Source organism: Scyliorhinus torazame, chromosome 6 (assembly GCF_047496885.1).
Source record: "Scyliorhinus torazame isolate Kashiwa2021f chromosome 6, sScyTor2.1, whole genome shotgun sequence".
Lineage (NCBI taxonomy): Eukaryota > Metazoa > Chordata > Chondrichthyes > Carcharhiniformes > Scyliorhinidae > Scyliorhinus > Scyliorhinus torazame.
Genome location: NC_092712.1, coordinates 255,581,654 through 255,607,878, shown reverse-complemented (window position 1 = coordinate 255,607,878; position 26,225 = coordinate 255,581,654). Strand labels below are relative to the sequence as shown.

General features: G+C 46.1%; 1 protein-coding gene across 7 annotated transcripts in view; it reads left to right on the top strand.

Moving 5' to 3' along the window:
- LOC140425375 (zinc finger protein 40-like) overlaps positions 1-26,225 on the top strand; it is a 324,458-nt gene that overhangs the window by 290,792 nt on the left and 7,441 nt on the right. For all 7 annotated transcript variants that reach the window (XM_072509579.1, XM_072509575.1, XM_072509576.1 and 4 more), the window contains one exon: positions 19,981-20,471. In XM_072509579.1, coding sequence (XP_072365680.1) covers positions 19,981-20,471 — 491 coding nt within the window. The remainder of the gene's footprint in view (positions 1-19,980; positions 20,472-26,225) is intronic.

The window sequence follows — 26,225 nt, the reverse complement described above, 5'->3', positions numbered from 1 at the left end:
TTAATTTGAAAACACCCACTCATGATGATGTACATGTACATTGGAGTTGCATTTTCCATTTGTGTTGAAAGCTATACTTCAGATTGGTGGGCATTTTTCCTTTGAAATGAAAATCCAGATTTTACTGCCAAAATACTGATTTTTGGTATCTGGAATACTGATTTCCGTCGGGAAAGGTTGACAGCTCTGCTTTTGACCCATCGAGTCTGCACCGACCTCCCTCGAGCATTCTACCAAGGTTCACTTCCGCCGCCTAATCCCCTTAACCTAACCATCCATTTTTTATAATGTTTTATTGGATTTTCACATTTTACAATTGACAATTTGTTTTCTATTTACATATTTCTAGCTCGAACATTAAGTTACGGGTGTCTTATCCACTAGTAGTGTTTTATAGGAAGCAATCAGGATGCAGTTATAGTTTATACAGAAAAAGAGCCAAAGGAGATGCATGTTATAGGAAAACAAGGAAATTTAACAGTAGTATTACTGAGAAAGAGAAATGAAGTTAAAAAAGTACACCCGAGTGCTAACAGACTAGATCTGTTGCACATATTTACAATTGGCTGCTTCGTCTCTCTGGCTGTGTATTTTATTTGGCCGGTCAGTCTCTGGTGCATTGCTTGCTGTTTGCCCTGGCTCATGATTGATTGTTTGTTGCTCTGCCCTCTAGTCCTCTTTTTGCCCTTGGGTTTATCTCCTTGCCTCTGTGTCCCTTGCATCCTGCGGTCGTCTTGTGCTTTTTTTTTTTAACCCCCTACTTCTCTTCCTTTTACTAATCATGGCTTGTCTGCTTCTCTCATTCACCCCCCCCCCTCCTCCAAACAACTCTATTGTCTACAAACAGGAACAAATTGGTGAATGGTCTCCACATCTTGTGGAAGTCCTCTTCCGACCCCCGGATCCGAATTTGATTTTCTGCAGTTGTAGGAATTCCGACAGGTCGAACAGCCATTCTGCAGCTTTGGGTGGTGCTACTGATCGCCAGCCGAGCAGCATTGTTCAGGTGATTAGGGAGAACATAGAACATAGAAAATACAGCACAGAACAGGCCCTTCGGCCCACGATGTTGTGCCGAACCTTTGTCCTAGATTAATCATAGATTATCATTGAATTTACAGTGCAGAAGGAGGCCATTCGGCCCTTTGAGTCTGCACCGGCTCCTGGAAAGAGCACCCTACCCAAACTCAACACCTCCACCCAACACCAAGGGCAATTTTGGACATTAAGGGCAATTTATCATTGACCAATTCACCTAACCTGCACATCTTTGGACTGTGGGAGGAAACCGGAGCACCCAGAGGAAACCCACGCAGACACGGGGAGGACGTGCAGACTCCGCACAGACAGTGACCCAAGCCGGAATCGAACCTGGGACCCTGGAGCTGTGAAGCAATTGTGCTATCCACAATGCTACCATGCTGCCCTTAAGAACAAATAAATCTACACTATATTATTTTACCGTAATCTATGTACCTATCCAATAGCTGCTTGAAGGTCCCTAATGTTGCCGACTCACCTACTTCCCCAGGCAGTGCATTCCATGCCCCCACTACTCTCTGGGTAAAGAACCTACCTCTGATATCCCTCCTATATCTTCCACCTTTCACCTTAAATTTATGTCCCCTTGTAATGGTTTATTCCACCCGGGGAAAAAGTCTCTGACTGTCTACTCTATCTATTCCCCTGATCATCTTATAAACCTCTATCAAGTCGCCCCTCATCCTTCTCCATTCTAATGAGAAAAGGCCTAGCACCCTCAACCTTTCCTCGTAAGACCTACTCTCCATTCCAGGCAACATCCTGGTAAATCTTCTTTGCACCTTTTCCAAAGCTTCCACATCCTTCCTAAAATGAGGCGACCAGAACTGTACACAGTACTCCAAATGTGGCCTTACCAAAGTTTTGTACAGCTGCATCATCACCTCACGGCTCTTAAATTCAATCCCTCTGTTAATGAACGCGAGCACACCATAGGCCTTCTTCACAGCTCTATCCACTTGAGTGGCAACTTTCAAAGATGTATGAACATAGACCCCAAGATCTCTCTGCTCCTCCACATTGCCAAGAACTCTACCGTTAACCCTGTATTCCGCATTCATATTTGTCCTTCCAAAATGGACAACCTCACACTTTTCAGGGTTAAACTCCATCTGCCACTTCTCAGCCCAGCTCTGCAGCCGACAACAGCCCTCCTCACTATCCACAACTCCACCAATCTTCGTATCATCTGCAAATTGACTGACCCACCCTTCAACTCCCTCATCCAAGTCATTAATGAAAATCACAAACAGCAGAGGACCCAGAACTGATCCCTGCAGTACGCCACTGGTAACTGGGATCCAGGCTGAATATTTGCCATCCACCACCACTCTCTGACTTCTATCGGTTAGCCAGTTCGTTATCCAACTGGCCAAATTTCCCACTATCCCATGCCTCCTTACTTTCTGCATAAGCCTACCATGGGGAACCTTATCAAATGCCTTACTAAAATCCATGTATACTACATCCACTGCTTTACCTTCATCCACATGCTTGGTCACCTCCTCAAAGAATTCAATAAGACTTGTAAGGCAAGACCTACCCCTCACAAATCCGTGCTGACTATCCCTAATCAAGCAGTGTCTTTCCAGATGCTCAGAAATCCTATCCTTAAGTACCCTTTCCATTACTTTGCCTACCACCGAAGTAAGACTAACTGGCCTGTAATTCCCAGGGTTATCCCTAGTCCCTTTTTTGAACAGGGGCACGACATTCGCCACTCTCCAATCCCCTGGTACCACCCCTGTTGACAGTGAGGACGAAAAGATCATTGCCAACGGCTCTGCAATTCCATCTCTTGCTTCCCATAGAATCCTTGGATATATCCCGTCAGGCCCGGGGGACTTGTCTATCCTCAAGTTTTTCAAAATGCCCAACACATCTTCCTTCCTAACAAGTATTTCCTCGAGCTTACCAATCTGTTTCACACTGTCCTCTCCAACAATATCACCCCTCTCATTTGTAAATACAGAAGAAAAGTACTCGTTCAAGACCTCTCCTATCTCTTCAGACTCAATACACACTCTCCCGCTACTGTCCTTGATCGGACCTACCCTCGCTCTAGTCATTCTCATATTTCTCACATATGTGTAAAAGGCCTTGGGGTTTTCCTTGATCCTACCCGCCAAAGATTGTTCATGCCCTCTCTTAGCTCTCCTAATCCCTTTCTTCAGTTCCCTCAGCGAGATCAGCGAGATTGAGGTGTTGGTGGAAACGTGCCCATTGCTAGCGAGTCGGTGAACATCTCTCACGAGTGCGGAGTCAGTGCTGGTGAAAATATTTTGTAGACGTCTGCCGGGAATCCGTCAATCCCAGGGCCTTCCCCACCTGCATGAAGTTGATGCTCTCCATGACTTCCCCCAGTTCTAGTAGCGCTTCCAGCCCCCGTTGTCTATCCTACCCCCACGGCTGGAATGTGTAGTCCATCGAGAAACTGCTTCATCCTCGAGTCCCTGTTGGGGAGGTGTACAGTCCCCGGTAGAAGGACTTGAATGCCTCATTGACTTTTTTAGGCTTGGTTACTAGTCTGCCATTGTTGTCCATGAACTGAGCTATTTCTCTCGTGGCTGCCTGCTATTTCAGCTGGTGAGCCAGCGGGCGAGTGGCTTTGTCTCCGTGTTCATTAAAGGTCCCCTGTGTCTGGTGGAGCTGGTGTACTCCTTTCCTAATGGAGAGCAAGTCAAAGTCCATTTGTAGCTTTTCCCTCTCCGCCTGAAGCTCCACAGTCGGGGCCTCGGGAGTATTGCCAGTCCCTTTCCAATATGGAATTGACCAGTTGTTACCTAGCCGCCGACTCCTGCCTGTCTCTGCATGCTTTATAAGCGATTATCTCACCCCCTAATCATGGCCTTCAGCGCCTCCCAGAACATGAAGGGTGAGACCTCCCCATAATAGTTGGTGATGTACCCGTCTGTGGCCTGTGATATTTTCTCGCAAAATTCCTTATCGGCAAGGAGGGCCGTGTCCAACCTCCATGGGGGATGCTATGGCCCTTCTCCAACCACAGATCCATGTAGTGTGAGCGTGGTAAGAGATTCCGATCGCGGAGTAATCCCTTCTTGCTATCCGTGGAAGCACTGTTTCCCCACTGCAAGGAAGTAGATGCGTGAGTATACCTGGTGTACTTGGCAGAAGAAGTAAAACTCCTCCCCTGGGTGTGTGGGCCTCCATGGGTCCACTGCCCCAATCTGCTCCATAAATGAGCTTTGTTCTTTTGCCATGTTCATCATCGTTGCTGTTAACACCATCCTCTTATTAAGTAGTATTGCTACCCCCAACTCTCGAACCGTAGCATGAATGGTACGTCTGTCCCACCCAGACCTTTCTTACCCTCAGTCGGTCCTTCTCCCTCAGGTGTGTGTCTCGGAGGAAGATTATTTCAGCTTTCATACTTTTCAGGTCTTTTCACTGGGCCGTAAAGTTCCCTGACATTCCAGGTGACTATTCTGATGGGGGGTTTCTGTGTCTCTCTCTCTTTCCCCCCCCCCCCCCCCCCACCACCACCTGTGGGATCCACCGTACTTATCTTGTAAATGTGCCCCTGCATTCCGGGGTTTCCCTTTGTTAGGAAGCCGGGCCCCCGTGCTCCGGGGTTTCCCTTTGTCCAGGAGCCACCCAACATGATAGTCAACACGGTTTTGTGACGGGTAGGTATTGCCTCACAAACCTTATTGAGTTCTTTGAGAAGGTGACTAAACAGGTGGATGAGGGTAAAGCAGTTGATGTGGTGTATATGGATTTCAGTAAAGCGTTTGATAAGGTTCCCCACGGTTGGCTACTGCAGAAAATACGGAGGCATGGGATTCAGTGTGATTTAGCAGTTTGGATCAGAAATTGGCTAGCTGGAAGAAGACAAAGGGTGGTGGTTGATGGGAAATGTTCAGACGAGTCCAGTTACTAGTGGTGTACCACAAGGATCTGTTTTGGGGCCACTGCTGTTTGTCATTTTTATAAATGACCTGGAGGAGGGCGTAGAAGGATGGGTGAGTAAATTTGCAGATGACACTAAAATGGGTGGAGTTGTGGACAGTGCGGAAGGATGTTACAAGTTACAGAGGGACATAGATAAGCTGCAGCGCTGGGCTGAGAGGTGGCAAATGGAGTTTAATGCAGAAAAGTGAGAGGTGATTCATTTTGGAAGGAATAACAGGAAGACAGACTACTGGGCAAATGGTAAGATTCTTGGCAGTGTGGATGAGCAGAGAGATCGCGGTGTCCATGTACATAGATCCCTGAAAGTTGCCACCCAGGTTGAGAGGGTTGTTAAGACGGCGTACGGTTAGCTTTTATTGGTAGAGGGATTGAGTTTCGGAGCCATGAGATCATATTGCAGCTGTACAAAACTCTGGTGCGGCCGCATTTGGAGTATTGCGTGCAATTCTGGTCGCCGCATTATAGGAAGGATGTGGAAGCATTGGAAAGGGTGCAGAGGAGATTTACCAGAATGTTGCCTGGTATGGAGGGAAGATCTTATGAGGAAAGGCTGAGGGACTTGAGGCTGTTTTCGTTAAAGAGAAGAAGGTTAAGAGGTGACTTAATAGAGGCATACAAGATGATCAGAGGATTGGATAGGGTGGACAGTGAGAGCCTTTTTCCTCGGATGGTGATGTCCAGCATGAGGGGACATAGCTTTAAATTGAGGGTAGATAGATATGAGACAGATGTCAGAGGTAGGTTCTTTACTCCGAGAGTAGTAAGGGTGCGGAATGCCCTGCCTGCAACAGTAGTGGACTCGCCAACACTAAGGGCATTCAAATGGTCATTGGATAGACATGTGGACGATAAGGGAATAGTGTAGATGGGCATTAGAGTGGTTTCCCAGGTCGGCGCAACGAGGGCCGAAGGGCCTGTACTGCGCTGTAATGTTCTATGTTCTATGCCGCCAACTATGTGTTCCCATGTGGGTGTGCCCCTGCACTCCTGGATTTGCCTTTTATTTGGCTCCCTCCAAAGTGGCTGCTTGCGGTGCCATTTTGGTCCATGTCGTCACATGTGGCCTGTTGCAGCCAGCCAAGAGCCCTTCCCCCTCTCCCATAGACTTCTCCCCCTGCATCCTATTATTGTTCTCCTCCCTCTCCCCGTTTAATCCCCTAGCTATGCTCATGCTGGCGGTGTGTACTCCCCCCCCCCCCCCCCCCCCCCCAAACATTGCCAGGCACACCCTACTCTGCAGGAGATGCACCATGGCCCACCCCTTGCTCGTTCCTCCTGGCGCTAGCATTCCCACGAGTGTGATGGCCCCCCTCCTGGGGTCGGTTATACGCCTACCCTTTGCTCACTATAAGCTTTCCTCTCTTTACATCCTGATTACCCTTTCCTGCGCTCGACTGCCTTCGCCCCTTCCTACATTTGGCATAAGATACATAAGAACTGGGAGCAGGAGTAGACCATCTGGCCCCTCGAGCCTGCTCCGCCATTCAATAAGATCATGATTGATCTTTTTGTGGACTCAGCTCCACTTACCCGCTCAACGTAATCTTTTATTCCTTTACTGTTCAAAATCTATCTACCTTTGCCTTAAAAACATTTAACGAGGTAGCCTCAACTACCTCACTGGGCAGGGAATGCCACAGATTCACGACCCTTTGGGTGAAGAAGTTCCTCCTCAACTCAATCCTTAATCTGCTCCCCCTTATTTTGAGGCTAGGCCCTCTCGTTCTAGTTTCACCCGCCAGTGGAAACAACCTCCCTGCTTCTATCCTATCTATTCCCTTCATAATTTTATATGTTTCTAGAAGATCCTCCCTTATTCTTCTAAATTCCAATGAATATAGGCCCAGTCTACTCAGTCTCTCTTCATAAGCTAATCCTCTACGCCTTAAGAGGGTCAATGGTCGGGTTCACCTGGAGGTGGCAGCCGTTCGTCGACTTTCTCAGAGAAAATTGAAATGTCAGCAGATGCAGTATTCCAAGGTGGGGGGGCCGGATTGTTGTTGTATGTTTGGGGTGTGTGAAGATTGAGATGGGGGAGGAAATGTTCATTATACCATGTTGATGTCATTGTCAGTTATTTTTCTAAAAATTTTCAAATACCTTAATAAAAATAATTTTTTAAAAAATAAGCTAATCCTCTCAACACATTTGCCACCTTAATTACTTGCTGCACCTGCAAACCAACTTTTTGTGATTCATGCGCAAGGACACCCAGGTCCCTCTGCACAGCAGCATGTTGCAATTTTTAAAATAATAGTCACTTTTGCTGTTATTCCTACCATAATGGATGACCTCACATTTATCAACATTGAATTCCATCTGCCAGACCCTTGCCCACTCACTTAAATTATCTATATCCCTTTGAGACTTTCAGTGTCCTCTGCACACTTGGCTCTACCACTCATCTTAGTGCCATCTGCGAACTTTTACACATTGCACTTGGTCCCCAACTCCAGATCATCTATGTAAATTGTAAACAATTGCGGATCCAATACTGACCCGAGGCATACCACTAGCCACTGATCGCCAACCAGAAAAACACCCAATTATCCCCATTCTTTGTTTTCTGTCAGTTAAACAATCCTCTATCCATGCTAATACATTACCCGTAATGCCATGCGCCTTTATCTTATGCAGCAGCCTTTTGTCTGGCATCGCGTTGAATGCCTTCTGGAAATCCAGATACACCACACCCACCAGTTCCTTGTTGTCCACCGCGCTTGTAATGTCCTCAAAGAATTCCATTAAATTAGTCAAACATGACCTGCGTTTCATGAACCCATCCTACGTCTGCCCAATGGGACAATTTCTATCCAAATGTCTCACTATTTCTTCCTTAATGATACATTCAAGCATTTTCCCCACAACAGAAGTTAAACTAGCCGGCCTATAGTTACCCGCTTTTTGACTGTCTACTTTTTTTAAACAGTGGCATCACATTTGCTGTTTTCCAATCTGCCGGAACTGCCCCAGAGTCCAGCGAATTTTGGTAAATTACCACGAGCACATTTGCTATCTCCCCTACCACCTCTTTTAGTTCCTGGGATGCATTCCGTCAGGGCCAGGAGACTCGTTTACTTTTAGCCCCATTAGCTTGTGCAACACTACCTCCTTAGAGATAATGATAGCCTCCTTGCCAACAATTATTGGCATGTTATTTGTGTCTTCCATTGTGAAGACCGACACAAAATACCTGTTCAATGCCTCAGCCATTTCCTCATTTCCCATTATTAAATATCCCTTCTCATCCTCTAAAGGACCAATGATTACCTCAGCCACTCTTTTTCATTTTATATATTTGTAGAAAAGTTTGCTTTCTTTTTATAGTCTGAGCTAGTTTACTCTCAAAATCGATCTTGCGTTTCGTGGCTTTCTGTTGACCTTTAAATATTTCCCAATCCTCTAGTTTTCCACTTATCTTTGCCACTTTGTATGGTTCTCTTGATCCTCTATTTTCCCTGCATCACCACCAACCTCGCTATCTCCGTCTCTAGGGCAGTGATCTGGCCCCTCTGATCTGTTGAGGCTTTTTCTAATTCCTTGATGGTGTTTCCCTGGGCCTCCACTTGTCTCTCTGCCTTGTCCAGGGCCACCTGCATGGTGGCCAGGGTCTCCCTGACCGCCGGGTTAATGTCGGTCTTGATTTCTTCCTTGAGCTCCCTTAGTTCTCCAGGGAGGAACTGCCTCCATCCACCCTCCGGTGAAGGAGAGCTCCATGTGCGGTTTGTTGGTCCCTCTCGTTCTGGTGTGGCCGGGACTTCGTCGCCTCATGCGTCCGCTGTCTCGACCGCTTGTTTTTCCTGGTTTCTGCCTCTTACTGTTTCTTTGTGGCCTCTGGAGCTACGTTGCTCAGCATTGTCTTTTGTACTGTTGTTAGGTAGGGTGAGGGATACTTTTTTCCGTTTCAGCAGGCTATTTTGAGCAAAGGAGACTAATTTCAGGGTCTTGGGAGGAGAGTCACCTTTTGTGCATCAGCTCACCACACCCGCATCACCGGAAGTCCAACCTAACCATCCTTGGACAGTCCACCTAACCTGCACATCTTTGGACTGTGGAAGGACCCAGAGGAAACCCAGAGGAAAAAAGTGAAAACTCCACATAGACGAGGCCTGGATCAAACCCGGGTCCCTGGCGCTGTGAGGCAGTAGTGCTAATCACTCTGCCATTATGCCACCCGTGGGGTTGCAAACCCCCAGCACCTTCTTGGGGCCAAGTCACAGAATTCTAGAGGGGGAATACTGTGGGGCAAAGAAGCAGCACATTGGAGGGAAGATCTGAAATATTGTCCGTGTTAACCTTTCATGTGAAATTATGATTTACTGTTATGAAGTAGAGCTTGAAAAAATTGGGATGTTCTCTCAAACTGAGATGCTTTTAATGAGAAACCTAGTGGAGGTTTTCAAAATTTTGAAAGGATTTGAAGAAGGTAAATGGTGAAGATGTTTTCCACTGACTGACAGATTGATACGGTTAACACGTCAAAGAAAAAACGTGAACATCTAGATTTTCTCTTGTCAGAAAAGGTTATTAGAACAAAGTATCCCCCACCCCACCAAACATGGCTGCTGAGGCAGAAACTAGAAGAACATGTGAAATTGAAAGTATTTGAAAAGGAAGATCACTCCAGTTAAAAAGCTTGTATAGACACAGATATAATAGGCCAATTGCTGTAATTTATACTGCAGATTTTTTAAAACACAATTATTTGTGTGGAGATGACACATAGGAAAGGAAAATACCACTTGTGAAGTCCTTGTCTGTCTAGATTAATTGTCTGACGGATTTAAAATAATAACTCATTGTAATTTAAGCAGTCTCCGTGTCTGCAGCAATTTATACTTCTACTTCCTGGAATAACATTTAACAAAGAGGTTATTAAAAAAAAAGTTATTTGGTGGATGTAATAACATTTAGTAGTTAATATTACTGTGTCAGTATTTTTAGACCTATCTGAAAGATGCCTAATCTGCTGGAATTAATTTGTGATCTATTTAAAATTTTTGCAGATATAAGAGTGACTGACTAGGTTCTCGTTTTTGCTGCAGGGGTGTTGCAGTTAACTACAACATTATCTTAAACAATTGCAATTATTTAAATATCGATAACCCAATAGATGTGAGGAATGGACTTGCAAAACTGTCAGCCCAGTTAGTGCAATCTCTTATTTTGAATAATTTTATCTTGTATAAACTCAGCTCTCTTCTGTGTTGGGCACACACTGAGCCAATATCCTCTTGTTATTATGATCTACCATGTCATGTTTTCCACAGTACTTCTACACATAAATTGCCATTGTGTTTTCCAGTCAAGTTGTTGACTGTTGATGACTATGTAGGGAGGAAAGGCGTGAAATCCAGTTGTGTAACACTGCTCGAAGACCTACCTGAGCTTTCATGCATGTGAGGTGTTGCCGACTGCTGCCTCTACAGCATTTAGTGAAGTGTAGTCCAGAAAGTGCCTCCCCTATATGCACCCGAAGACACTGAAAGAGCGATATCATGATCTCATTGACCCAAATGGGTTGATTCAACTAATACCAAATTTGGTCAATACGTGTGCAGGCAGCTGCTTCATTATTTAACCCTTAAACAGCAAGCGTTGTGAAACAAGATGGGGTTTGTTCTGGAGCTATTTCAGCGGCTACACAACACATTGCAGCTGAGATGCTTTTGACTCATTATGCTGAGGCAAAGTTTATGGCAGAACAATGCTGAATTGCTGGAGTAATTTTGAGGTTTTTGCTGCCCACAGGAAGGGAGGCAAAAACATTGCCTTTCATAGATATAGGGTCAGTCGTTGCACTGCCACTTGCTCTGGAACATGATCAGGAAATGCAGAGGAGACGGAGGGAAGCTCTTCAAAGAGTGAGGCAAAGGAGGACTCTTTATACAAGGCCCTATACACAAAATGACAAGAAGCATCGCTCCCACATAACAATGAGCCAGGAGCGGTAGAATCATAGATTCCCTACAGTGGAGAAGGAAGCCATTCGGCCCACCAACTCTCTTTGAAAGAGTACTTCATCCAAACTCACTCCCCCGCCCTATCCCATTAACCCCTTAATCTCACCTACACATCTTACTGGACACTCTGGCAATTTAGCATGGTCAATCCACCTAACCTGCACATCTTTGGATGGGGGAGGAAACCGGAACACTCGAAGGAAACCCACGTAGACTGAGAATGTGGACTTCCGGTTGCGGCGATGACCAGCTAAGCTGCACGTTTCGGCGGCTCCAGCTTAGACGGACCTTCGGGCTCTTTTAATAGCCCCAAGAGGAATTTTGTTTTCGACGTAACCCGGTGTGGGGTAAAGCAACAGGGAGTGTGTGTGTCCCCCCCCCCCCCCAGTGGGAAAGAAAAAGATCGGCGGCGGCGGCCAGATCTCGGAGGATCCTCGAGGGCAACGGCAGAGGAAAGAAAGGAGCAAGTTGGCGTCGGAGGGAGCCCAGGCGACATGGGGACCGGACCAGGATGAATTTTTAAGACGGTGTGTGGAGCTGCTAAAAAAGGAGGTGCTGGCCCCGATGCTACAGACAATCGAGGGGCTTAAAGAGACACAAAAGGCCCAGGAGATAGAGCTCCGTGTGGTGGAGCAGAAGGTAACTGACAACGAGGACGAGATCCTGGGCCTAGCGGTCAAAATGCAGACGCACGAGGTGCTCCATAAGAAATGCATCGAAAGAATTGAAGTCCTGGAAAATAGATCAAGGAGAAAGAACCTCCGGATCCTGGGTCTCCCCGAGGGAGTGGAAGGAGCTGACGGCGGGGCTTATGCGAGCACGATGCTATGCTTGCTAATGGGAGCTGAGGCCCCCTCGGGCCCCTTGGAAGTGGAAGGGGCCCACCGGGTCCCTGCGAGGAGACCAAAGATTGGAGAACCACCTAGGGCGATGATCGTGTGATTTCTCCGCTTCAATGACAGAGAGGTTGTTCTGAGGTGGGACAAGAAGGTACGAAGTAGCAGATGGGAGAATGCGGTGATACGAGTGTATCAGGATTGGAGTGCGGAGGTGGCGAGAAGGAGGGCGAGTTTCAATCGAGCCAAGGAGGTGCTGCATAAGAAGAAAGTGAAGTTCGGGATGTTGCAGCCGGCGCGATTATGTGTCACGCACCAGGATAGACATTACTATTTTGAAACATCGGAAGAAGCATGGGCCTTCATTCAAAAAGAGAAACTGGACCAGAACTGAGGGACTGATGTTGGAGGGGAAACGACAATGCTGATGTATAGAGGTATAAATTGGGGAGGGGGACACACTGAGAAATGTGGGCGCCGGTGGGGGGGGGAATAGAGACACAGGCGGGGGATGGGGAATGGGAACGGGGCGGTAGGGGGAGCTGTGCCATGGGGGGCGGGATGGTTCTAGAAAGCGCGGGGTTTCTTTTTCTTTTTCCCGCGCCAGAGAGATGATGACGGGAAGATAGGCACAAGGAGGATGGGTGTTCCTCACACGGGGGGGGGGGGGTCATGGAGAGAGCGGGAGAAGCCGGGGTCAGTGGAAGTCAGCTGACTTTCGGAAGCAATAAGGGGGGAGTAACCATGCTAGATGGGGATCTAGCGGGGGGGGAGGGGGGGACACAACTGGGTTGCTGCTGCTGAGATCGAAAGGGAGCTGGTAAGAGAAAAGGTGGTCGAGGCGGTAATGCGCCGCCTGGGGGACGGGTGGGTGCGCGGAACCGGGACGTGGGACTGGCCCAGAGAGGGTGATGGCTAGTCGACAGGGGAGGGGGGGTGGGCAGCCCCCCAGTCCGGGTGATCACGTGGAACGTGAGAGGCCTAAATGGGCCGATTAAGAGGGCCCGAGTGTTCGCGCACTTAAAAGGACTGAAGGCAGACGTGGCCATGCTTCAAGAGACGCATCTGAAGGTGGCGGACCAGGTTAGGTTAAGGAAAGGATGGGTGGGACAGGTGTTCCCTTCAGGGCTGGAGGCAAAGAATAGAGGGGTGCCCATATTGGTGGGGAAACGGGTGTCGTTCGAGGCTAGGAACATTGTAGCGGACAGTGGGGGCAGATATGTGATGGTGAGTGGCAGACTGCTGGTAAGAACCTTTAATGAGGCCAGAGAAGGGGGGACCCTACCCCCGACAATGTCGGAGGCGACGATATCACTAATCCTGAAGCGAGATAAAGACCCGCTGCAATGCGGGTCTTATAGGCCTATCTCGCTCCTGAATGTGGACGCCAAGTTGTTGGCAAAAGTGCTGACAATGAGGATAGAGGATTGTGTCCCGGAGGTGGTGCACGAAGATCAGACAGGGTTCGTAAAGAGGAGACAATTGAATGTCAACGTGCGACGGCTATTGGGGGTGATAATGATGCCCCCAGCAGAAGGGGAGGCAGAGATGGTGGCGGCAATGGATGCAGAGAAGTCATTCGATAGGGTAGAGTGGGAGTATTTATGGGAGGTGCTGAGGAGGTTTGGGTTCGGGGAGGGGTTTGTCAGCTGGGTTAAACTCCTCTACGGGGCCCCAATGGCAAGTGTAGTCACAAATCGACAAAGATCGGAGTATTTTCGACTACATAGGGGTGCCCTCTGTCCCCATTACTGTTCGTGCTGGCAATTGAACCACTGGCCATAGCGCTGAGAGACTCCAGGAAATGGAGAGGGGTGATTAGAGGGGGAGAGGAACACCGAGTGTCACTCTACGCAGATGACTTACTGCTGTATGTGACGGATCCAGTGGGGGGGATGACAGAGGTTATGCAGATATTGAGGGAGTTTGGAGATTTCTCAGGATATAGGCTTAACATGGGAAAGAGTGAGCTTTTCGTAATACACCCTGGGGACCAGAGTAGAGGGATAGATGGCCTACCGCTAAGGAGAGTGGAAAGAAACTTCCGATACCTGGGGATTCAGATAGCCAGGAGCTGGGGAACCCTACACAGACTCAATCTGACTCGGCTGATGGAGCAAATGGAAGAGGATTTCAAAAGGTGGGATATGCAGCCGCTATCACTGGCGGGCAGAGTGCAGGCGATTAAGATGATGGTCCTCCCGAGGTTCTTATTTGTGTTTCAATGTCTCCCGATATTGATCACTAAGGCCTTTTTCAAGAAAATAGATAGAAGCATCATGAGCTTCGTGTGGGCAGGGAAGGCCCCGAGGGTAATGAGGGGGTTCCTGCAACGTAGCAGGGACGGAGGGGGACTGGCGTTGCTGAATTTGGGCGACTATTACTGGGCCGCCAATGTGGCGATGGTCCGTAAGTGGATGATAGAGGGAGAGGGGGCAGCATGGAAAAGGCTGGAGATGGCGTCCTGTAAAGGAATGAGCTTAAAAGCGCTGGTGACGGCGCCACTACCGCTCTCCCCGAAAAGGTTTACCACAAACCCAGTGGTGGCGGCAACACTAAGTATCTGGGGGCAATGGAGGCGACAGAGGGGTGTGTTGGGAGCCTCGGTGTGGTCCCCGATCAGGAACAACCATAGGTTTGCCCCAGGGAGGTTGGTGGAGGGTTCCAGAGCTGGCACCGGGCAGGAATTAGGAGAGTGGAAGACTTATTTATAGATGGGACGTTTGCGAGCTTGGGAGCGCTAGAGGAAAAGTACGAGCTGCCTCCGGGGAACATCTTTAGGTATATGCAGGTGAGGGCGTTTACGAGACAGCAAGTGAGGGAATTTCCGCTGCTCCCAACACAGGGGATCCAGGATAGAGTGCTTTCGAGGGTGTGGGCCGGGGAGGGCAAAGTGTCCAAAATATACCGGGAGATGAGAGAAGAGGGGGAGTAGCTGGTAGAAGAGCTGAAAGGAAAATGGGAAGAAGAGCTCGGGGAGGAGATTGAGGAGGGTTTGTGGGCTGATGCCCTAAGTAGGGTAAATTCCTCTTCCTCGTGTGCCAGGCTTAGCCTGATCCAATTTAAGGTGTTACATAGAGCACACATAACGGGAGCAGGTTCTTCGGAGTGGAGGACAGGTGCGGGGGAAGCCCGGCGAACCACCCACACATGTTTTGGTCGTGTCCGGCACTGGAGGGGTATTGGAGGGGAGTGGCGGGAGTGAAGGTCCGGGTCAAGCCAAGCTGGGGGTTAGCTATATTTGGGGTAGCGGATGAGCCGGGCGTGCAGGAGGCGAAAGGTCGATATTGTGGCCTTTGCGTCCCTAGTAGCCGGCGAAGGATTTTACTCATGTGGAAGAAAGCGAAACCCCCCTGGCGTGGAGGCCTGGATAAACGATATGGCAGGGTTCATAAAACTGGAGTGGATGAAGTTTGCGCTGAAAGGATCGGCTCAGGGGTTCACCAGGCGGTGGCAACCGTACCTCGACTATCTAGCGGAACGTTAGGGGGAAAATAGATAGCCAGCAGCAGCCTGGGGGGGAGGGGGGGGGGGGGTAAATTGTTTTTGTTCTAGATGGGGTGAAGGGGCGGGGGGGGGAGAGCACTATTTTCGTGTTATTTTGTTAGTTCACTATTTTATTTAAACAATGTTATCTATCAGTTACCATGTTACCGTTTTTGTTGATTTGTAAGGGGGAAAAATTGTGTTGGAAAACCTGAATAAAATATATATATTTTTTAAAAGACAGGGAGAATGTGCAAATTCCACACAATCAGTGACCCAAGGACGGAGTTGATCCCAGGTCCCTGGCACTGTGAAGCAGCAGTGCTAACCACTGTGCCACCTTGCCTGAGGAAGCTACAGTTCACAAAGGAGCTAGTCATGGAGTTGTGTCACCTCCTTCACACCTGCCTGGGGTGTCAAACCAGAGCAAAGGTAGCTATCTGAATGGCTGTGAAGATCACCCTTCTTCTTGCACTCTGTGCCACAGAATATTGCCTGGCGGGAGTGGCAACATCCACAACGTTTTTCAGTTCCCCATGCATAGAAGCATCATGGTGTTGACAGGAGGAGGGGACATCATCCTCTTCTTCCTGAGGAGAGAACACCAAGTTGAAAGAGCACGTGGATTCACTCGGACAGTCAGCTTCCCAATGGTGCTAGGCACTGTCAACTGTGCACACATGCATCTGTGGACCCCTCCACGTCAACAGGAGTGATAGCCCAACTGCAAGAGTTTAAACATGCAGTTGATGTGCAACCACTGCAAGAAATTAAATGGCCACTATCCTGATAGCATCGCAACACTTTTATCCTGTGATAGTCCACATTGCCAACCATCTTGAGGCCTCCAAGATTAACTACAGGATCGCGGCTTCATTACAAGGAATACCCCCTCCCACACATGGGTGATGACCCCTTTCCACCATCCCACCATACGCGGTCAGGTGGTGTCAATGAAAGCCATGGAGCCACTCACAACACCCTGGAGCAAACATTGGTCTTCCTAAGCAAAGGTTTCACTGCTTAGATCACTGTGGGGAATCAATGCCCGGGAGAGTTTCTATGTGATGGTATGCTGTGTCCTCCAAAACTTTGCAATTATGCGCGCCCAACCATTGCATCCTGGGATCTAGAGGCCACTCTGGGAGGAAGAGATGGCAGCAAGGAGGAGACCACATGCAACTGGACAGAGGGGCTGTATTGTGAAGTTTCACTTCAGTTGAAATTAATTTCCCTACCTCAGCATTGACCCACCATTCTCTGACAGTGGGTCCATCTCATAATCCCCATCATCAAGATTCTTGTCCATCATCATTGACGGTCAATGGCAAATTCCATTACTCAACAGCTTTATCCATCCAGCAATATGTCAATAATACAAAAAATAATCTGAACTTTTGTCACTGCCTGGGCTGCTGCTCTCGCCTGTCATGCTGCTCTTGGGAGTAGCAGGTGCCACTGGCTCTGTGAGGTTCATCCTAACGATTCTATTAATCATCTCCTCAAAGATGCTGAGGGATTGCAGACAGGCTTCTCTCAGCTGGTCCTACGGGTTTTTCACCTGTTGGATGCAGCACCTCCTTCATTAGAAGGGCAAAATGTCTGTGTGCCACGTGGCACCTGCCATAGTTGAATAGCTGTAGGTTTGCAAAGCTGTGTATTGTGATCCAAAAGTGTGCTTGGGTGAAGTGTAATACAAGGATGTTAGGGATGAGTCCTGAGTGTCGGTGTACTGCTGGGTAAGAGATAGGTTTGTTGCATTGAATAGTGGCCCAGGTTAGTGACACAGGTGGGTGTGAGATGTTATGTATACGTGCATTCACTCACTTTGATCACCCATGTGAGGTCAATAAACTTCTTTTGGCATTTGCTGACATGTCCTGGTCAGATGAAATCACCCTTGCCACCTTCTACCACCCTTTGAGGCTCAATCATGAAGGTTTCTTACCCTCCGGCAGAAACATGGCCTCTTCCTGGGCTCCACCTATCTGACCAGCACATCCAGGGCAGTGTCACTGAAGCAGATAGTCCTTACCAAGCAGTTATGTTTTGACATCTCCTTGCCCCTCAATGCTCCAATCCTGCAGCGCATTGTTGCATCTTCCCTTTTACAGGGACTGTGCCATTAAAAGGGGAAGACTACCTGGAGCACATCATTTGTGTCATGAGCAGAGGTTGCTCGCAGCATTACATGTACGAGTTCAACATTTGAGCCACTCTACCATGCTGCAATCATTGAAATGAGGTGGGTACAAATTTTGCATGCTTCTCCACTCATTTCAAATCGATGACGGGAGGTTGCGAACAGTGACCCCTGCAAAAACCAGAGCAAACTAATTTTAGCACAGACTCACTTCAAATGTTCATTCCACAGCACCACCTAGTGACCAATCCTACAGCTACATTGGTATCATCAGTACATGGGTTTCTATCCTAAATGTTTTACTATACGGTTAAATATTGTTATAAAAGTGGGATCAAATAATATTACATAAAATAGTCAGGGAGTGTGACTGCTTTGTGTACCGTCTACAAGGTGCACTGTAACAAATTACCACGGTTTCTTTGAAGCTATCTCCCAAACCCATGATCTTGACCACCTAGACAGGGGTTTTCAAACTCAGAGTCGTGACCCGTGGGTGGGTTTCGGGAGGGTAGTGGAGCTCGCTCGCAGCATTCCTGATCGCGGGAGGAACACCCTCCTGCCACGACCGGCCTTTAAAATGCCGGCAGTGACGGACTTTTGAGATTGACTGCCATCCCGCGTATGCGTGCCGGATCAAGCAGTACGCAGGCCGGAGCCCAGCAGGGTGGACAGCCTCCTGACGTCAGTGTGCTGTCCAGGGTCGATTTTCTTTCAGAGAACGACTGAGTCTTCCCACCAAGAGCAGCGGTAGAGAAGCAGGTCACGCACCCCGTGCGCTGATGTCACGTATTCTGGGCGCGAGAGAAATTCCTCCATTTTGCAGCTGCCAGCAGTGCTGGTGAGAACTCCTGAGCCTCTAGTGAACAACCCATGAAGAGGATGCTGAAAATGGGAACAAAGCAGCATGAAGATAATTACTTGAGATATGGGTTATTAATTGTTCCACTGCAAATCAGGATTCAATGGTCATGTGTGTTGTATGCAGGGAAGTACTGGCAAATGAAAGTTTAAAACCCTCAAAACGTCAAAGCAAAGAACAAAGAAAAGTACAGCACAGGAACAGGCCCTTCGGCCCTCCAAGCCTGCGCCGACCATGCTGCCCGTCTAAACTAAAATCTTCTAAATTTCCGGGGTCTGTATCCCTCTATTCCCATCCTATTCATGTATTTGTCAAGATGCCCCTTAAACGTCACTATTGTTTCTGCTTCCACCGCCATATATTTGAAGACTAAATCGTGGCGGGTTCGAGGACAACCCTCTTTATTTTGTTTTCACGGATGCAGTATGATCTTAAATCATCGGCAGAAGTCATTATCAGAAATGCAGCATTGAATAACAAAGCAAGTGACTACATGAGTACCAAGCAGGCACATCTGTCACATTAAAGGCAAGTGAAAATGATGGGTCGCAAAGGTCAGCCAGTATAGGTCCCGAAGGATGGACGGTTGGCAAAAATGGTTCCCGGGCAAAAAGGTTTGAAACACACTGACTGAGAAGGACAAGGCCAACAGGTGCAAGGGAATTCACCTCCAGGTTATACGTCCTGACTCATAATTATATTGTCATTTCTTAGCGACATTAGATCAGAACTGGAACTCCCTATATAAGAGCACTTAACGTGAACTTCAGTGATTTGTGAAGCTGGCTCAACACTGGATAGGCCTGTGTTGTTTTCCCGGGAATAGAAAATGCTGTGGGGGGACCTGATTGAGGTGTATAAAATTATGAGGGACATAGATAGGGTGGTTAGGAAAGTACTTTTCCCCTTATTGGAGTGGTCAATGACCACTGGGCATAGATTTAAGGTAATGGGCAGGAGATGTGAGGAAAAACATTTTCACCCAGATGGCAGTTGAAATCGGGAACTCTCTGCCTAAAGGGTGGTAGAAGCGGGATCCCTCAACTTTTGAGAAGTATTTAGATGAGCACTTGAAATGCCATTGCATACAAGACTATGGACCAAGTGCTAGAAAATGGGCTTAAAATAGTTAGGTGCTTGATGGTTGGCACGGACGGGGTGGGCAAAAGTGCCTCTTTCTAGGCAGTAAAACTCTATGACACTGCCTCAGGACCAATTGGGGATGGCAACTCAATGCTAGCAATGCTCATGTTCCAATATCTAATTCATTTTTTGAATAGCATATGTTTTTTTAAAAATATAGTTTATTGGAATATATTTATTGTATCAATCAACATGATTAGAAATTATATTCTTACAGAAGATGGATTGTAAAATTATATTCTTACAGAAGATAGATTGTAAAAAGGTTTTTATAAAACTTGCTCCAATGAGTGTATGTTTCTACAGAAGTGTGCAGTGTCACGTTATAGGTAACAAAATCACCATGCAAAACCATATTGTTCCTTATCTTTTTGAAGTGGTTGATGGAAGAAATCATGAAGTGGCGAATTCAGTGAATTTGGCATTCCTGGTCATCTGAGGGATTTGTTGTTTCATCTCTGAAACAGTTCACAATTAATTTACAATAAATGGTTTTTCACTTAATGCACCAAAACTAATTTCAGGATTATTTGTTATTTATCTCACTAGTTGACAGTTTTATTTGTTTAACAGGTGACAAATCGAAAGGTGGACGTGAGTGCCTGTACTCTGATGCTGAAGACTCCGATGGTCAGGATGAGGAAGACTATGAAATTGAGGATGATGATGAAGACAGTCAAGGAGAAACAGGATTATCAGCTACTCCTTCAGTAACAGCAAGCCCTCAACATAACCTACAGAGAAACGACCAGCTTGGTATACTGACTGCTGCCTCTGCCTCTCTGGCTGCCAATGTGATGAGGACAGCAAAGGATTCTATTTTACCGACCAACAGTCTTGAGGTACTGCCTGCTGTTTGGTTTACACAGAATGCCGGTGATGATGAAGTCAAATCTAAATTCTCACCAGTCCATCGCCATGCGATTGAAGAAGAGAAAGGCTTGTCTCCTGAAGCTAGAGGTATATTAACTCAGGCTGGCCAAAAGTCTTCCGGTTTTCAGGTGGCATCTGGTAATCAAAATATGCAAGAAAATCTTGGAAAGAAAACCATAGATCACTCAAAGGTACATGTGTTTTATCATATAATGTTTTATCTTGTATTTTGACCAAAGGTTTGGGTGACAAAATAAGGGGCATAAACATAGATTTTATAGCTGGAACAATTATTTTGTAAGCACATTTCTAATTTTTTGTAGAATTGTATTGAAAACCAGATATCAATTTTATGTATGATACTTTCTGTAAAGTTGAAATAGAATCTGAGATAATCGAAGCGCTGATTTATCTTTATCCAATCAACTTCACTCCTAAGCTTTAAGAGGACAGCTTCTTAATTTAAAAGCACTAAGACAACTGAGGTTGTACATTTTTGGGGGCTAAAGATTGAGTTTCTGCCTGAAGAACACGATGGCTGGATTTTTAGCCCCATCGTGGTGCATGCAGGGCTGGATAATGCAGTGAGCTGTTCAAAATCCATTTACTTCGGGACTGGAAGATCCCACCAGAAGGAGGACCTTAAATTTCCACACAAGGAACAGGAGTAGTATTAGATCATATGTCCCATCAAGTTTGCTCTGTCATTCAATGCAATCATAGATGTTCCTGGATTTCAACCCCATTTTCCTGCCCGCTCCTCCTATCTCTTTCTTGCGATACCAAAAATCTGCCTAACCCAGTCTTAAATGTATTCCAATGATGAAGCACCCACAACCCTCTGAGGTAAAGAATTCCAAAGATTCAAAACTCTTTCGAGTGAAATAATTTCTCCTCCTTTCAGTTCTAAATAATTGGTCCCTTATCCTGAGACTGCCCCCATGTTTCAGATTCCCTGACCACCATGAACAATCTGTGATTCTCAGCGCCTGGTCTATAAAACCCCCTCTGATATTAATATATCAGAAAATTCCTGCCACATTGCCCATAGCTTTCCACTTAAAGTTTACCCCTTGATGTCAGTACAGATCTGAAGATTTGTACTGATATTACAATGGCATTGGCCACCAGCTATTCTGAAGCTGTACACTCTGCCACTGCTTTTCGTATAGCTTACAATCTAGTTTTTCCACATGAAGTCAGGATCTTAATATACCCTCCTTCAGGGAAATCAAAACTAACATGGTGAATAATTGCCTGACACAAAATCATTACCGTTCAGCAGTGTGCTTGGAAGGAGGGATTTCAGTCTTTTGTTTTGGATTAATAATTGGAAGTAAAGAGATGTATTAAACATATCTATGCTTTTATTAATTTTGCTTTGAATTATAAAACCTTGTACATCCTGTAATATCACAGTGCATGTGTTTGGGCAGATAGACAAGGGCAGTTTCTGTTTTAATTATTACTTGACCATTGTTACTTGAGCATTTAGATTAATATCTAAAGAATGTCAGGACATTAAATCCCTTCCCTTGGCACATAATTTTCATAGTATTCAAGTGAACTGAATCTGTGCTCCTAAATGAATTATGAGGTAAAGCCTCAAGGGAATACAGAAATGAATGTAGTCTAATTTTAGGAATCAACTAGATGCCAAACACTAGACAATACCTCAAACATTTTGTGTCTGTGTATAAAGTGTAAACACGGCCACTTGTTCTCATTTTCCTGCTCTACTATAATTGCTCTGACAAATGACTCTGATGGATCCAGGGTCTTTGCTCTTCACAATCTATATTCCAGGACCTGAAAGACTGGTGCAACAGTGCTGCATTTATACAAACAGGGAACATAGAACATATTGTAGAAGTGGAAGAATCTGTTGCAAGATGGACATTGTCGTGTCAATCATTGTGGATTGATATGGTTAATATTTCTGACGGAAATATCATAGAATTTACAGTGCAGAAGGAGGCCATTCGGCCCATCGAGTCTGCACCGGCTCTTGGAAAGAGCACCCCACCCAAGGTCAACACCCCCACCCCAGCCCCACAACCCAGCAACCCCACCCAACACCAAGGGCAATTTTGGACACTAAGGGCAATTTATCATGGCCAATCCACCTAATCTGCATATCTTTGGACTGTGGGAGGAAACCGGAGCACCCGGAGGAAACCCACGCACACACGGGGAGGATGTGCAGACTCCACACAGACAGTGACCCAAGCCGGAATCGAACATGGGACCCTGGAGCTGTGAAGCAAAGTGCTTGTTAAGCTATAACCCAAACATAATATAACTTCATAAGATATAGGAGCAGAATTAGGCCATTCGGCCCATCGAGTCTGCTCTGCCATTCTATCATGGCTCATATGTTCCTCATCTGCCACCTACAATGCTACAGACCAAGAGCTGGATTGCAAAATCAGCCAGAGCATCTCCTCCCTAGACAACGTGACCTCGCGAGCCTAATCGCCTTCAATGTGATCATGGCTGATCCCATCCTGGCCTCAACTCCACCGTCCTGTATGGTCTCCCTAACCTTTCAAACTATTACCAATTAAAATCTGTGTAACTCCTCAAATTTACTCACTGTCCCTGCATCCACCGCATTCTGGGTAGCGAATTCCAGATTCACGACCCTTTGGAGAAGTAGTTTTTCCTCAAATCTGTTTTAAATTTGCTACCTCTCATTCTAATATTATGACCTCTCATTTTAGAATGTCCCACAAGAGGAAGCATCAGCTCCACGTCTACTTTATCTAGACCTTTTAGCATCTTGTATACCTCAATTAGATCTCCCCTCATTCTTCTAAACTCTCGAGATTATAGACCTAAACTGTTCAATCTTTCCTCATATGATAAACCCCTTCGTCTCTGGAATCAATCTAGTGAACCTCCTCTGAACTGCCTCCAATGCTACTACATCTTTCCTCAAATAAGGGGACCAGAACTGTGCACAATACTCCAGGTGGGGTCTTACCAATGCCTTGTACAAACACTTCCTTACCTTTTTATATTCAATTCCTTTTTCTGTAAATGCAACATTCCATTTGCTTATTATCTGTGTTATGGACCAGGGTTTAGAGAACCCCAAAGTGTATCATGGTGTTCACCTGACCCACAACTTTTAATAGATTGTGGTATGGGGAGCACACGGCCCACTCTACAGGTGTGGTACAGCAGAAATGGAAAAGTATTTTTAAAAACAAAACGATGTTTATTCTATGAACTCAAGTGAAGCATTTAAAACATACAGTGAACATCTTAGCGACCATTAATTTAAATACAACCCCCAAAGAATACAACACTAAGTAATCCTTAATTACTTCCCAAACATCATCCAGAAGACAGAAGAAACACTTTTCAACAGAAGCACATTAGGTTTACATACACTACTGAGAACATTTATAATTCTGAATTCACCAAATGATCAAGAGATAGTCTTTTCATGGCAGAGAGAACAGCAGTACACCTGCTTGGTCTGGCTTCAGCTCCAACACTGAAAATGAAACTAAACACACACTGCAGCAAACAGCCTAAAACAAAAGTAAAAAGCTGACAGACAGCCCAGCTCCACCCACTCTAACATCACTGCAGTAATAAACACCTATTTCTTAAAGGTACTCTCACTACAGATATTTATATACACACCCATTTATAAACACCCATTTCTTCAAGGTACTCTAACATGACTAAAAGATTGGTTAAAAGATGGTCACGACTGGGAGTTAAATATCCAAGGGTATCAGACTATACGAAAGGATAGAATGGATGGGAAGGGAGGTGGTGTAGCTCTGTTATTTAAGGATGACATCCGGGCAACAGTAAGGGATGACATTGGTGCTATGGAGGATAAGGTTGAATCCATTTGGGTGGAAATCAGGAATAGTAAGGCGAAAAGGTCACTGATAGGAGTAATCTATAGGCCACCAAATAGTAACATTATGGTGGGGCAGGCAATAAACAAAGAAATAACAGATGCATGTAGAAATGGTACAGCAGTTATCATGGGGGATTTTAATCTACATGTTGATTGGTTTAACCAGGTCGGTCAAGGCAGCCTTGAGGAGGAGTTTATAGAATGTATCCGTGATAGTTTCCTCGAACAGTATGTAATGGAACCTACGAGGGAACAAGCGGTCCTAGATCTGGTCCTGTGTAATGAGACAGGATTGATTCAGGATCTCATAGTTAGGGATCCTCTCGGAAGGAGCGATCACAATATGGTGGAATTTAAAATACAGATGGAGGGTGAGAAGGTAAAATCAAGCACTAGTGTTTTGTGCTTAAACAAAGGAGATTACAATGGGATGAGAGAAGAACTAGCTAAGGTAGACTGGGAGCAAAGACTTTATGGTGAAACAGTTGAGGAACAGTGGAGAACCTTCCAAGTGATTTTTCACAGTGCCCAGCAAAGGTTTATACCAACAAAAAGGAAGGACGGTAAAAAGAGGGAAAATCGACCGTGGATATCTAAGGAAATAAGGGAGAGTATGAAATTGAAGGAAAAAACATACAAAGTAGCAAAGATCAGTGGGAGACTAGAGGACTGGGAAATCTTTAGGGGGCAACAGAAAGCTACTAAAAAAGCTATAAAGAAGAGTAAGATAGATTATGAGAGTAAACTTGCTCAGAATATAAAAACAGATAGTAAAAGTTTCTACAAATACATAAAACAAAAAAGAGTGGCTAAGGTAAATATTGATCCTTTAGAGGATGAGAAGGGAGATTTAATAATGGGAGATGAGGAAATGGCTGAGGAACTGAACAGGTTTTTTGGGTCGGTCTTCACAGTGGAAGACACAAATAACATGCCAGTGACTGATGGAAATGAGGCTATGACAGGTGAGGACCTTGAGAGGATTGATATCACCAAGGAGGCAGTGATGGGTAAGCTAATGGGGCTAAAGGTAGACAAGTCTCCTGGCCCTGATGGAATGCATCCCAGAGTGCTAAAAGAGATGGCTAGGGAAATTGCAAATGCACTAGTGATAATTTTCCAAAATTCACTAGACTCTGGGGTGGTCCCGGCGGATTGGAAATTAGCAAACGTGACACCACTGTTTAAAAAAGGAGGTCGGCAGAAAGTGGGTAATTATAGGCCAGTGAGCTTAACTTCGGTAGTAGGGAAGATGCTGGAATCTATCATCAAGGAAGAAATAGCGAGGCATCTGGATGGAAATTGTCCCATTGGACAGACGCAGCATGGGTTCATAAAGGGCAGGTCGTGCCTAACTAATTTAGTGGAATTTTTTGAGGACATTAACAGTGCGGTAGATAACGGGGAGCCAATGGATGTGGTATATCTGGATTTCCAGAAAGCCTTTGACAAGGTGCCACACAAAAGGTTGTTGCATAAGATAAAGATGCATGGCATTAAGGGGAAAGTAGTAGCATGGATACAGGATTGGTTAATTAGTAGAAAGCAAATAGTGGGGATTAATGGGTGTTTCTCTGGTTGGCAATCAGTAGCTAGTGGTGTCCCTCAGGGATCAGTGTTGGGCCCACAACTGTTCACAATTTACATAGATGATTTGGAGTTGGGGACCAAGGGCAATGTGTCCAAGTTTGCAGACGACACTTAAGATAAGTGGTAAAGCAAAAAGTGCAGAGGATACTGGAAGTCTGCAGAGGGATTTGGATCGGCTAAGTGAATGAGCTAGGGTCTGGCAGATGGAATACAATGTTGACAAATGTGAGGTTATCCATTTTGGTAGGATAAACAGCAAAAGGGCATATTATTTATATGATAAAATATTAAAACCTGCTGCTGTGCATAGAGACCTGGGTGTGCTAGTGCATGAGTCGCAGAAAGTTGGTTTTCAGGTGCAACAGGTGATTAAGAAGGCAAATGGAATTTTGTCCTTCATTGCTAGAGGGATGGAGTTTAAGACTAGGGAGGTTATGCTGCAATTGTGTAAGGTGTTAGTGAGGCCACA